The 15,216-nt window shown below is 40.2% G+C and overlaps 1 protein-coding gene across 1 annotated transcript in view; it reads right to left on the bottom strand.

The window, feature by feature from the left end:
• The window catches only part of LOC127441319 (myomegalin-like), a 133,123-nt gene that overhangs the window by 111,543 nt on the left and 6,364 nt on the right, over positions 1-15,216 (bottom strand). Inside the window, exons 4-5 of the mRNA XM_051698579.1 lie at positions 12,833-12,943; positions 2,834-2,892 (exon numbers count right to left, since the gene is read on the bottom strand). Of these exons, the coding sequence (XP_051554539.1) occupies positions 2,834-2,892; positions 12,833-12,943 (170 nt within the window). The remainder of the gene's footprint in view (positions 1-2,833; positions 2,893-12,832; positions 12,944-15,216) is intronic.

The raw sequence follows: 15,216 nt of genomic DNA, 5'->3' as shown, positions 1-15,216 counted from the left end.
ACCATCTTACCAAAAGCTTACATGAAATTGAACAATCAATAAATCAAAATCAGTTCCTGGATTTGTGGAATAATTTGAGCACAACAAAACAACAAGATTTACCAATCCAAAATGGAGAAATCTGGAAAAAACATTTTGAAAACTTATATAAAGAAATCCCACAAAAAGAGCTAAATGAGAAATATAATCAGGTCAAACAAAAACTACAAATATATGAAAACACAATAAAAAAGAATCAAAATCCACTTAAAAAACTCAAAAGCAAAAAATCTTGTGGCGCTGACAACATCTTAGGTGAAATGCTGAAACAGCACACATGAGCTGCAGACGGCTGTGCTCAAATTATTCAACCTTGTACTTAGTTCAGGCTGTTTCCCTGACATCTGGAGCCAAGCACTTATTACCCCAATTCACAAGAGTGGAGACAAACTGGACCCTAATAATTTCAGAGGCATTTGTGTGAGCAGTAATCTGGGGAAGTTATTTAGTAGTAAACTAAACTTCCTTAACGAACACAGTGTCCTGAGCAAGAGTCAGATTGGCTTCCTTCCAAATCATAGAACTACAGACCACATTTACACCCTACACACCCTAATCAATAAACATGTAAACCAGACCAAAAATGCGAAAATATTTGCATGCTTTGTTGATTTCAAAAAAGCATTTGATTCTATTTGGCATGATGGACTATATTACAAATTGTTACAAAGTGGTGTAGGGGGTAAAGTTTATGACATCATAAAATCAATGTATTCGACAACAAATGTGCAATAAGAACTGGCAACAAACAAACAGAGTTTTTCACCCAGAAGAGAGGAGTGCGGCAGGGCTGTAGTCTGAGTCCAGCACTGTTCAACATTTACATTAATGAATTAGCGGTGCAGTTGGAACAGTCTACAGCTCCTGGACTCACTCTGCAAGACAAAGACATCAAGTTTTGCTCCATGCAGATGACCTGGTGCTGCTGTCACCCACCCCACAGGGACTACAGCAACATCTGGACCTGCTGGAGAACTACTGCCAGAACTGGGTTCCTGGCAGTAAACCTGAAGAAGACGAACATTATGGTCTTTCAGAAAAAGCCCAGATGTCAGAAACACAGATACCAGTTCTCTCTAGGCAGCACCGCCCTAGAGCACACGATGCAGTGTACTTACCTTGGCCTGATTATCACTGCATCAGGGAGTTTCAGTAAGGCAGTGAACGCACTTAAAGAAAAAGCTCAAAGAGCTCTATACACTATTAAGAAAAAGTTCTATAATATTGAATTACCAATTCTAATCTGGTGTAAAACCTTTGATAGTGTCATATAGCCCATAGCGCTGTATGGAAGTGAGGTATGGGGTCTACTCAGTGATCAGAACTACACTAGATGGGACAAACATCCAACAGAAGCCCTATACACAGAATTCAGCAAATTACAAAGGAAAACATCCAATAATGCATGTAGGGCAGAATTAAGACAATTCCCATTGATTATTAACATACAAAAAAGATCTCTAAAGTTTTTGATGCATTTAAAATCAAGTCCCACAGAATCGCTACATTTTAAAGCGCTACAAACCCAAGAACTGAACCCTGAAAAAAATCCTCTCAGTCAGCTGGTTCTGAGACTCACTAACCCAGTTAACACTACTAACATTAACCAGTCTCAGACCAGCACTACTTTTCAACCAAACATCAGAATAAATCAGATCATCAAACAATCTAAAATCACCTATCTGGAACATTGGGATCAAGAAACTAAAACACAAAGCAAATTACAATTCTAAGGGACTCTAAAATCAAACTATGAATTGGAAGATTATCTCCTGACTGTCAGAGATACAAAGCAGAGACAGATCCTGAGCAAGTACAGGCTCAGTGAACACAGTCAAGCCATTGAGAGAGGCAGACACAGAAAATCATGGTCACCCAGAGAAGAAAGAGTGTGTGCTCACTGTACGACAGGTGAGGTCGAGGTGCACTTTCTCCTTCACTGCCCAAAATTTAAAGAAACAAGGGACATTTATATGGATAAATTTACAAACCGCATAAACAACTTTACAACCATGACAGAACAAGAAAAAATCAAAACAATACTTGGAGAGGGAGCAGCACTGGCTGCAAGATACGTTTTAATATGTCACAGCCTGAGAGACAGCGCGTGAATATATTTTATGTGTTTTACCCCAGTGTGTCACCCTAATGTTCACCACAGTGATCCTCAGTTCATGTGTGTATATTAATTTATGTGTATGTAAACATGTCAGTGGTCTTCAGTTATTTAAACACTGTGGTCTTCAGCAGTTCATATTTTTTATTTGTTATATTGTTCAATTATATTTAATTATATATTAACGTGTTGTTTTGTTTTTACACAACCTCTGCTTTAGCAATATTGTATTCTTTACAGTCATGCCAATAAAGCCACTTTGAATTGAATTGAGAGAGAGATAGACAGACAGAGAGACAGACAGACAGACAGAGAGAGAGAGAGAGACAGAGAGAGAGAGAGAGAGACAGACTGACAGAGAGACAGAGTGAGACAGACAGACAGACAGAGGCAGACAGATTGAGAGAGAGAGAGAGAGAGAGAGAGAGAGAGACAGACAGACAGACAGACAGAGAGAGAGAGACAGACAGACATACAGAGAGAGAGAGTGAGACAGACAGACAGACAGACAGACAGACAGACAGAGAGAGAGAGAGAGAGACAGACTGACAGAGAGAGAGAGTGAGACAGACAGACAGACAGAGGCAGACAGATAGAGAGAGAGAGAGAGAGAGAGAGAGAGAGACAGACAGACAGACAGACAGAGAGACAGATAGAGAGACAGACAGTTGTACGTACAGTGTTTTCTCCAGCAGCTGTTGTTTTAGACTCTCGAGCTCCACTTTCAACTCGATGTTCTGAAACACAAACACACAAACACTGTCATTGTGTCTGTTTACACACTGTGAAGAAAACAGACAGAATTAATGTTTAATAAAAGCATAAATCAACCTCATCACGGCTGATAACATCAAAATCAAACTCTTTTGTAATGGAAATGGAAAGTAAAACATTCATGAAAACATCAACATTACAACATTTATCAATATAAATGTTTTATACTGGATATATATATATATTTTTTTTTTTTTACCGAAGACACCTGATTGGGTAATAAAGGTTGCAGATGTAGCTTAAATAAATCCTTCACTAGGAGTTAACTAGTCTGGGGACAAAAGTTACTTTACAGTTATTGATGCTTGATTTTAAACTGATTGTTTGGGGTGGGGGGGGTGGGGGGCATGTGCTAACAGTGTTGTGTGGAAAATGTTGAAAATGTCAAATACTTACATTTACTCAGAGGAATAATTATGGGGCATTTTTTGCCTTAAACATTTTAAATTTCAGGGGCATTTTTGTCCCTTTTGGTGGCATTTCTGCTCTGAGCCCTGGTGAATGTCTGACCCTGATGTGTTTGTAATAGAGTGGAAAAGGTTATGACCTCTGAGGGTTCATCATTAGATGTTGTTGAACAGGCGGTCGGGTATCTCACACCGCAGCACACGTGTGTTATATTTAGATGTGTGGAATGAAGCACTGACACTGAAACACAACTGAACTGAACAGCTGAACACTGTTTACTGGCTTCAATACACACACACACACACAAACTCACACACACACACACACACACACACACACACACACACACACACACACACACACACACACACACACACACACTCACACACACACACACACACACACACACACACACACACATATTTACTTAACTATGTAAATGAGCACATATAACAGACTTCTATTGTTTTTAAATACAGCTATAATTATAATGACAACAGACAAACCCAAATGATACAGCCTTTCTGACTCATGAGGATCGTTCAAATTACCTCACAAGTCCCTTTTAAGCATTTCACTGGATTTGTGAGGACATTCTCAAAAATTTGGCTAAACGTGTACACACAGATAACACACAACTAGAACATTCTCAGGTCACATGGTGCTGATGTTACAGTATGTTTTTTCTCTTTCAGTGTTTCTCACTGGATGTTAGCAACACATTTAAAGGAAGTCCACCTGCACAGGTACAGTAGTTCCACCTCAACACTGTGATTTACACACTTTACAGATCACATGACGAACCTTTTTACCAAGCTTTAAAAGTCATTTGGACTACTGTTATGATACTTTTATGTCCATTTTGAAGTTGGGAAGCTCCTAAACACTGTATACTTTCATTGTATGAAAAAGAGCAGCATGAACATTCTGCTAAACATCTTCTTTTGTGTTCCATTGAAGAGGTCATACAGGTTAAGAATGACATGAGTGCGAGTAAATGATGACAGAATTTTTATATTTTGGATGAAAAAAGCTCCTGTACACAAGCGCTATCAGTGTTTACAGTAAAATAACAGATCATTACAGTCAATCACAAACACACTTACTGCATCATCATGACCTGCTGTGACCTCCAGCAGCCAATCAGATCACAGGAACAGTAGAGACCCCAGACTGATCCAATTAACACCTGAATCATCAGAACTATGAGCCCAATGATCCACACTGGCTCTAATTATAGCACACACACACACACACACACACACACACACACTATTGACTCTACGGCTCATAGCAACAGAACCAGTTTAAGACACAGAGTGCTGGATGGGTTTTAGAACCGCATGACTGAACACTGCAGGGTCAAAGATGGTGCCATCTGTATACTATAACATACACACATACACACATAATATATCTGAATTCATCACACACTAATATAACTCTATAATACACAGTTCACGTGTATCATATTGTAAGACAATATGAACATACATACTGATGATCTATTAGTCTGCTGTGTTATGCTGGAATGAGTTGATTTGTATGCATATATTGTGTGCAAGGACTAAAAACATAATGTTTTTCAATTTCGGTTCTTTCTGAGCAGAAACTGTATTTTTTCGTTCCGGTTCAGAAGATCTGCAGCCTCCTTTCCAAAAGGTTACCGGTTAGAACAAAATAAAAGAACAGTTAATAACGTTCTTTTTAAAGTGACAGTACTCTGTGCTAATGTGTGGGTGAAATACAAGCCCAAAATAATCCACTTGCCTCACCAAAATAAGCGAAAATAAGCAATTAAATTTTTTTTCCTGAGTGGTGGATTTATCAGCATAGAAATCATAACAAGCAGTTAATTAACAGTTAAGTAGGAGTCGCGTAGCACCATGCAGGGGTCGGACGTGTGAACGATGAGCTCTGCACACTTTGCTGGTTTTTAATTATATTTTATGTCATAAACTGGTGAGATTCGATACACCCTGCTACATAACTGTTCTAAGAAGTCAACATGTCAAAGAATTCAAAATACTCAGGCTCTGGAGTTATTAAAAGACCCTTACGTGCTCAAGCTGATACCTCAGACAGGGCCGCAGACCAGGGACTCAGTTTGGACAGTGCGGTGGGAGAAATTCAACGGCAACTGTCCAACATGTCTGTAATGCTGGTGAAAGTCGTAGCGGACCTGGATGATCGGCTGTAATACGTCGATTGGTTATGGCAATGGAGACGAAATTCACTGAGTTGGTTACAAGAATCAGGGACGTTGAGAAATTGATTTTTTGGAGTCATCAGAGAGAGAATCAGCTGCTAATCCACTAGTGACCAAAGCAGATTTGCAGCGCATTTGGGAAAAACTGGAAAACCTTGAGAATCGTAATCGGCGAAACAACGTCCGAATTGTTGGAATTCCTGAGCATGAGGAAGGCCGAGATATGGTGAAATTCCAAGACGAGCTCTTCCTGAGTCTTAACAGGCCATAAGCTGGAAATCGAGCGAGCTCACAGAGTTCCGGGTCGCAGATCCGCTGAGGGAGACAGTCCCCGATCAATTCTGGCCAAATTTCTGAGATCATCCGATAAAGATCTTGTGTTTCGTGAGGCGAGGAATAAAGGAAGGCTTTCTTGGATGAACCGCAGCATTTTCTTGTTTCCAGACTTTGCGAATTCGTCAAGAGAGAAAATCGCCAAATTGAGAATAGATACTAAGGAAGGCAGAAATATATTTGCATTCCCACAGCAAGCATTGTTTTTTATAGAAACAATTGGGTGAGTAAACTATTTGGTAATTTTCATATGGCCCCCAAGTGAATTGACTCGCTGAGCATACATTCAACTGTCTGAGGAAGATGGGCGCCTTTTTGTTTGACTGTTGCACTAATGTTGGAATGTGGTTGTAGAGCTGAGGAGGGCGGGGCCGGGCTGGAATGAGACACACCCGGTCCTCAATCAGCCTGATGGGGCGCGCAAGGGATAAAGGCGGCCGGGGACGACAGTTCGAGAGAGAGAGAATTGCAGGCAGCTGTACTGTGTGTTTTCAGTTGTGTGTTTTGGTTAATAAATTGTTATTTAAGTTGTCAAGCCGGTTCTCGCCTCCTCCTTTCCACTAAACCCCCTTACAGTGGTCTTTATAATTTTATTTTTGACACACAATCTATTTTTTCTGATATGTCAAAATGTCAAATGTTAATATGAGTGTACTATCTCTCTCCATGTGGAATGTGAATGGGTTGGGGCACCCCATAAAAAGAAGGAAGGTTATTTCTTTTCTTAAACGTAAGAAATATGATATAGTGTTTCTTCAAGAAATGCATCTTTTCCCGCAGGAAGCTGAAAAATTTGGGAAGATATGGGGTGAACATGTTTTCTTTAGTGCTGGCTCAAGTAAGAGCAGGGGAGTCATTATATTGATAAGTAAACATCTACAATTCAAATGTCTCAAACAGATTAAAGATAAATTCGGAAGAGTCATTATTGTTTTAGCAGAAATTCAGGGGCAAAGGTTGATTTTGGCTAACATTTATGCACCTAATGCTGATGATCAGGGCTTTTTTATAGATCTTGAAGGGATGTTGCAAGCCACTGGCACCCATCATGATATAATATTGGGAGGAGACTTTAATCTATTGATGGACTCAGTCCTTGATCATAGTGAAGCAAAAGTGTGTAAGCCCCCTAAAGCAACAGTGACGCTTCACAGGATGTGTAGAAATCTTGGTCTTACAGATATTTGGAGACTTTTGAACCCATCTGGTAGGGACTATACATTTTTTTCATCAGTCCATTAGATTTATTCTAGAACAGATTTTTTTTGGTATCTTAGTCCCTCATTTCATCTGTTGTTGATTGCTCAGTTGGAAACATTTTAGTCTCAGATCACACCCTGGTGAGTTTAGAGGTGTTGCCACATATGGAGAAAAAGAAATCATATAGTTGGCGCGTTAATGTATCCCTTTTGCAAAATCCTGATTTCCAACAAATGTTAAAGGCTGAAATCAGTGTTTATATGGAAACCAACTGGTCCTCAGTATACTCTGTGGGCATGGCTTGGGAGGCACTTAAGGCAGTTCTTAGGGGTCGGATCATACAGTATGCCTCACTCATCAAAAAATCCAAGCACAAGAACTCGTGGAGTTGGAAGGGAATATTAAAAGTGCCGAGGCAGAGCTGAAGTGCCGAATGTCGTCTGATGGCCTCAGGGAATTGACCTGATTGAAATATAGATATAATACTATTTTGTCACAGAAGGTGGAGTTTTGGATATTCAGGGCAAGACAGTCATACTTTGAGTCAGGGGACAAAGCAGGGAAGCTTTTGGCTAGATATATAAAGCAGAGAGAGTCTTTTTCTACCATTCCCTCAGTGAAATCTGCTGGTGGTTAAATGTGTACCTCCGCCATTGATATTAATAATGCTTTTAAAGAATTCTAACTTGATCTCTATAGTTCCATGTCTTCGTCTACTGATGAGGATATTAGAAACTTTGTGGAACCATTAGAACTTCCTAAACTGACGACTGAGCAAAAACATTCTCTTGATTCTGAGATAAGCTTGGAGGAGCTTGGCGAGGTAATTAAGGCCTTGCCTACAGGCAAGGCTCCGGGGCCAGAAGGCTTTGCTGCTGAACTGTCTAAATCTCATGCTACAGAACTGGCTCCACTTTTGTTAAAGGATTATACAGAATCATTAAAGAATGGAAAGCTTACTCCAACTATGACACAAGCCCGGATCAGTCTGATTCTTAAAAAAGACAAAGATCCAAGCAAGTGTAAGAGTTATCGTCCAATTTCCCTGATCCAGCTAGATATTAAAATATTGTAAAAAATGTTGGCTAAATGATTAAGTAAAGTTATGACATCTCTTATACATATAGATCAGGTGGGGTTTATTCGGGGCCACAGCGCTTCTGATAACATTAGGCGTTTCATCAATATCATGTGGTCAGTGGCGAATCATCAAACTCTGGTCACTGCTATCTCACTTGATGTTGAAAAGGCATTTGATATGGTAGAATGGGATTATCTTTTTAAGGTTTTGGAGATATACGGGTTCGGGAATACTTTTATTGGATGAATTAAGTTACTTTATAGACACCCGAAAGCGGTGGTACAAACAAATGGATTAATTTCAGATTATTTTACTCTGGATAGGGGCACCCGGCAGGGTTGACCTCTTTCCCCATTATTGTTCTGTCTTGCCTTGGAACCATTAGCAGCTGCGATAAGAAAGGAGGATGATTTTCCAGGGGTGATGGCGGGAGGTGTGATGTATAAGCTTTTGCTCTACGCAGATGATATTTTATTATTCGTCTCCGACCCCATTAGATCTATGCCTTGCCTCCACATAATTATTAATTCCTTTTCTAAGCTCTCAGGATACAGAGTTAATTGGTCTAAATCTGAAGCTCTGGCTCTGACACCATACTGCCCAGTAACGGCTTTCCAGCCGGGCACCTTCCAGTGGCCCAAACAGTGCATTAAATATTTGGGCATTTTATTTCCGGCAAATTTGTCTGATTTAGTTAGAGTTAATTTTAATCCCTTAATAAAAAGGTTCTCGAGTGATGTGGGCAGGTAGGCTTCATTACATTTATCGATGATTGGGAAGGTTAATGTTATTAAAATGAATTGTATTCCAACATTTAACTACCTGTTACAATCTCTCCCTATAGATGTCCCCCTCTCTTACTTTAAGCAATTTGATAGCATAGCGAAGTCCTTCATTTGGAATGGTAAGCATCCCAGATTACATTTTAACAAGTTAGATAGACCGATTGACAAAGGCGGGCTAGGCCTACCCAAGATTTTGTTTTATTATTATGCCTTCGGTCTCAGACATTTGGCTCACTGGTCGCTTCCACCTGAGAGATCCCATCCCTGGTTTTGTATTGAACAGGAAGTTCTTGCCCCTATTTCGCCATTGCAATCGGAGAAGTTAAGTTACACCCCATTATCTCGCATTTGCACTCGGTATGGACAAAAGTGTCCAGAGTGTTTAATTTGGACATTTATTTTAATGTTACCTCAATCATATGGCTGAACCCTAAATTATGTATTGATAAGTCCCCTTTCTGCTGGTCAGAGTGGATTGTGAGGGGGGTTGCTACACTCGGTGACCTATATGAGAGCGGAGTGTTGAGATAATTTGAAAATTTGGCTCAACAATTTGGGATTCCCAGATTTCCGTTCTATAAGTATTTACAGCCTGCTCTGTTTTGTTTCTGGGAGTAGCATACATCCCCTAAAGCGGCAAATACTCTGGGAGAGGTGATTACTGCTTTTGGAAAAGGTCATGAGGCATCAATGTATTACTTCCTGTTAATTCAGAGTCTGGGGGATGGAGCTCTAACTTCTATCAAGAGATTATGGGAGAAAGATTTAAACTTGGTATTGGAGGAGGAAGTGTGGGCTTGGATTCTAAAAAATGTAATGTCTGTATCTAGAGATGCAAGGGTTCGCCTTATGCAGTTCAAGATTTTACATAGATTCTATTGGACCCCCTCTAGATTGCATAGGCTTGGTCTTAAAGACACGCCTACTTGCTGGCGATGCCAATCAGAGGATAGAGATACACAACCCATGTATTTTGGGGGTGCATTAAGATCCAAGGGTTTTGGTTGAGGGTTCAGAATTTTGTATGTGATGTCTTGTTCACTCGGGTTTCATTTTGCCCCAGACTCTGTATTTTGGGAGATGGGGCGGTCATCAATGTGCAGGATTGGGTCCTAACCAGTGTTATGGTTGCCAGACAGGTGATTTTGAGGGGTTGGAAGTCGGTTAGAGCACCTCTGTTTCAGGAGTTGTGATCGGAGATGGGGAGAGTGGCAGCCTTAGAGGAGGGGTCTTATAGAAGATTAGGGAATCTGGATTTGTTTGTTGGAAAACAGGGTGGATATTTAGCATTGGGACCGATTGGGACCGAAAGGACCCGCAAGCCTCCACGGGGTTCTCCCAATTTGAATTATTGTACAGGCGTCGACCAGGCGGCATGCTCGAAGTTCTACGGGAAAATTGGGAGTAGGAACCTTCAAACAGCAAAAAACGAAATTCAACACGTTCTTGACCTGAGAGCAAAGCTTCACACACTGGGGCAATTAACACAGAAGAATTTGCTCCAGGCTCAAGAACGTCAAAGCCGGCTGTATAATAGGGGTATTCAACTATGGGAATTTACACTGGTAGATAAAGTCCTTGTATTGCTCCCCACATCGAGCTCTACATTATTCGCAAAGTGGCAAGGACCCTTTGAGGTCACACGGCGAGCTGGGGAAATCGATTATGAGGTGAAACGAACGGATAGAGGTGGAGCAGGTCAGATTTTCCACCTCAACCTCCTAAAACAGTGGAGAGAGGCAGTCCCTGTGACTTTGGCGAAGATGGTTCCAGAGAGGGAGGAACTCGGACCAGAGGTGAACTTAAAAGTCACTGATCGAGTCACCCCAGTCACTTGTGGAGAGCACCTCTCACCATCCCAAATCACGGAGTTTGCCAGGTTGCAAGGAGAATTCTCTGATGTGTCCTCACCTCTTCCCGGTCGTACAAATCTCATTGAGCACCATATCGAGATGACCCCAGGGGTAGTGGTACATAGGTGTCCCTACCGATTACCCGAGCACAAAAAAAAAAAATGGTTTGGTAAGAATTAAATGCCATGCTGGATATGGGGGTAATAAAGAATCTCACAGTGACTGGGCCAGCTCGGTGGTTTTGGTTCCGAAGAGCGATGGTGCGGTCCGGTTCTGTGTAGATTATAGAAAAGTCAATGTGAGTCTAAATTTGATGCATACCCGATGCCTCGGATTGATGAGCTGCTCGATCGGTTAGGCACAGCTCACTTTTATTCGACACGGATTTAACAAAGGGATATTGGCAGATCCCCTTAACTCCCATGTCCCATGAAAAGAAGGCATTTTCCACACAGTCCGGATTACACCAAATGATGCTTCCATTTGGTTTGATTGGGGCCCCAGCTACGTTTCAGCAGCTCATGAACAGAATCCTCAGACCGCACGCTGCTTATGCCGTGGCATCTGATGGCTGTCCAGAGGTCGTTGAGATGGGCGGGACTCATGACAAACCCAAAAGGTGCGCAACTGGGCAGGTGGATTAAGGTATCTGGGCTTCCACTTGGGTCATGGGCAGGTGCGGCCCCAAATTGATATGACCACAGTGATTGCACCCTTCCCGAGACCTAAGACCAAAAAGGAGGTGAGACATTTCCACAGGCCAGGGGCGCAGATGGCTGTGACGGATTTCCTCTCTAGAAATGGGGGGAGTAAAAGACAGGCCGGATGGCTCCCCAGCTTGAGTCGGGCGATGGGGGTATGTGGTGATGGGGGCGTGGCTGAGCGATGTCTGTGGAAAGCAAGGCTGGGAGAAGAAAATTGGTAAGGATTGACACCTGTGGGAAATGATCTCTAACAGCTGTTCTGTGTTACAGTGAGAGCTGGAGAGGGATAAGAGGGCAGTCCAGAGAGAGAGCGACACACGAACCTGACTGTAGTGTGTGTTTATACTGAAAAGTATTGAAAATAAAGGACTTATGTTGGATTGTGTGTCCGGCTCCCACTTCCTCCTTCCTAAAAAAGCCAGAGACTTACCACAATGTAAAATAACCACTGATGTCACTCAACTAAAGACTGAACCTGACTCAGAACAAAAGACTTCAGCCAAACTAACACCTTATTATAAATACACAACCTCATTGAACTTTAAAAGAAGAGCATCTTTAGAGTACATTATTTAAATATGAGAGAACTTCAAATCAGATAATTATCAAAATAAAAACTGCACACACACAACACCGTTCACAACATCAGTGCAATATTTCAAAATCACTGGGTGAATTCATATCATTTAGTGATCTGAGCAAGTCACGCATGATATTCACTTTGAATCGACTCATACACTTCAATACACGCACACACACACACACAGTCACACACACACAAACCAAACCACACACACACACACAAACACAAACCAAACCACACACACAAACACACACACTATCCACTTTTACACACACAGTTAAAATCATTAAAGTTAAAAAATTGAATATCAGCCAGTTTATACTTTTGTATATCTTGCAGTAAATTTCAATATGCCCATTCAGATGTTGTAATTGATTTTATCTATAATTATTAATTAATTTTATTATTGCTTTTTTTATCATTATTTTGTTTTCTTTTTCTAAATGTTTTATATTCTGACCTGTTGAACACTTTCAGCTGCATTTTACTGTAAGTGTGAAAGGTGCTGAACAAATAAATTATACTCTTATTATTATTAAAATCTCTTTAGGGTGATATACAGTATTTTACTAATAAACCAATCTTGATAATACTGTTATGAGCACAAGATCATTTACTGTTTAAGGTCCCATTCTTCACTCCAGTCATTAAACAAGCAGAAAAATATCATGTTCCTTTCTGAAGGTGCAAAATCTAAGTCATTAAACATCCACAGAAACCCATTTGCCATCATGAGAATATTCTGACCGTTCTGTAGACGTCATCGCTGCTCTCCTCAAACTTCTGCTGGATTCTCTCCTCCAGGAAGTAGATGCGCAGCTTCAGACTGAAGTTCTCCTTCTTCAGGTCGTTCAGGTGCTGCGAGAGAGTTCGGTAAGTATTAGACATGTCCGGTGTGTGTGTGTGTGTGTGTGTGAGGGGCATCACACACCCCTCGATCTCAGCTCAACACATCACGATGATTAAAACGCTGAAAAACTAACAAATATCTACAAAAATGCCACAATTCCACATGACATCGCTTCTCATATTTACACGCCCAACTTGAACGGCTTCACACTCCTATAAACATAAGAAAAACACTCCAGCACACGCACAGAGAAGCGAGGGCCCATGAAGGGCCGCTATAAGGGCCCAGAGCCACAGAGATCTGACCGTTGTGAGTCCATCAGCAGCAGATTTATGATGGAGCGCCAGAGAACGGAGCTATTTTAACTCCGGCGAAGTATCCCAGGAATCTCTGCTGCCCAACACACGAGCCAATCACACCACACCGTACACTCATATGTAACATGATCGCCCGCCAGAGACAGAGAGAGAGAGATGTCCCATCGCAACACATCCAATGATATCTGATTTTGTCTCCAAGGCTGAAGTGTTCAAAACTCTATTAAACACATTTCAGAGTGTTTCTTCTACATCAGGATTTTTTGCTGCATCTTTGAGACATGAATTAGATGTTGTTGTTAACTGATAAACGTTATCTAACATAGTTGTACAGAAAGTTAAGAAAATATTTATGTTGCCATATGGCAACTGTGTGCTACAATGGCATGACACTGTTGTATTTTCTCATTGGGAATTGTTATAGATAGTGGCATCAATTATATTACTGCATTAATTCATTTGTGCAGAAGTATTTACTATAACTTAATTACATTTATGCTTAAATAACACAATAATTACTTTTTTGTTCTTTTCAAAAATGACCATGACAGTGTTTTATGGAAAGGGCAAGAAATGATCGCAGTTAGTTATTCAGTTATTCAGTTAGTATAACAGTGATGATGAGCTCAGTTGTGGTACAGCTGCCATAATGTTTGCAAAATTTATTTATTTCAAAATATATATATATTTTAAAATATCTGTACTTTTATGTTGTTATTAGAGCTATTTTACTTCAGTAAATCAAATGGGAAAAATGTTTTCACTATTAAAACAAAATTGGTAGCATACACAAATAAAAACGAAATGAACAATTTTATTGAAAATGATAACACTTTAGTCTTGAGAAATGTGATGCTTTAAACATATACAATTGAAAACAACTAAACATACTGAGAAACTAAATGAAACTGAAACAAAGAGTCATAGAGTGAAAACTGTGGAATAAAAATAAACTTAAACTGAAAATAAAACAGAAATAAAAACTAAACTGTGCCGGTCACAAAAACATCAAGACTCATTGTGGTTTTGATCCATATATTTTAGTTTTGGTGCACCACCTGAAATTCGTTTGTGAAAATGGGATTCCTCCTTCAGATGCTTCATTTGGGGAGATTTATGCACTTTGAGGGGAATAAAACTCAAAATACTAAAACATTAGAATTTGCATCATTACCTAAATCTCACGGGGGATTGTTTTTTTGTTTTTGTTTCTCAATTCTTCCCTCGATTGAATGATTTTTAAAGTATACAGTCTATATTATGGCCCTTGTTGTCAGTCACTTGATTCCCAACAAGACATGATGAAATCAGGAGTCGTTCTTGGCAGATCCCTTTAACAAAGAGTACAACTCAATACTCACCAGTCCTATTTAAAAGAGGGCAGTGTAAAGATGACAGAATGGGTTAAAATGGCAACAGATCATCCTTAATAAACTTCTGATAGTAAATATTTATTAGAAGATGCACGTGTCGCGACAGATGTTTTCTTTAGTCAAAGCTTTCATTTGATTTGCTCGTGTCATGTACATCAGTGAGGGGTTAGGGGGAACAAGAATGTATGCTTAATAACGTCTGTATATATGTACATCATCTATTAAGGGTATAAAGAGTGTTAGAAAGAGAAGCTGAGAGAGACAGAAAGAAAAAATTAAATCTTTACAATGTAATACTGCTCTTATAACTATTATAACTATTATTACAGGATGGTAGCAGACAGGCTGATATTTTAAGAGTTGTGTCCCAAATTGTACTGGAACCTCCACACAATGCTCACACAACATACACACACTGCAGTCAATGACATGAAGACATGAAGTGTATTGAATACACACAGTAACTAACACACACAAACACAATGTGTGTGTTCTTGAATGCACTGCTTCTATTTCAGTCGATTGAACTATAATGCTTTAGCATCGATCCCATATCCCTGATGTACATTATGTGATACACACGTGTGTGTG

This window comes from Myxocyprinus asiaticus, chromosome 5 (assembly GCF_019703515.2).
Source record: "Myxocyprinus asiaticus isolate MX2 ecotype Aquarium Trade chromosome 5, UBuf_Myxa_2, whole genome shotgun sequence".
Taxonomy (NCBI): domain Eukaryota; kingdom Metazoa; phylum Chordata; class Actinopteri; order Cypriniformes; family Catostomidae; genus Myxocyprinus; species Myxocyprinus asiaticus.
The sequence above is the reverse complement of the archived record's forward strand: the minus strand, read 5'-3'. Positions and strand labels throughout refer to the sequence as shown.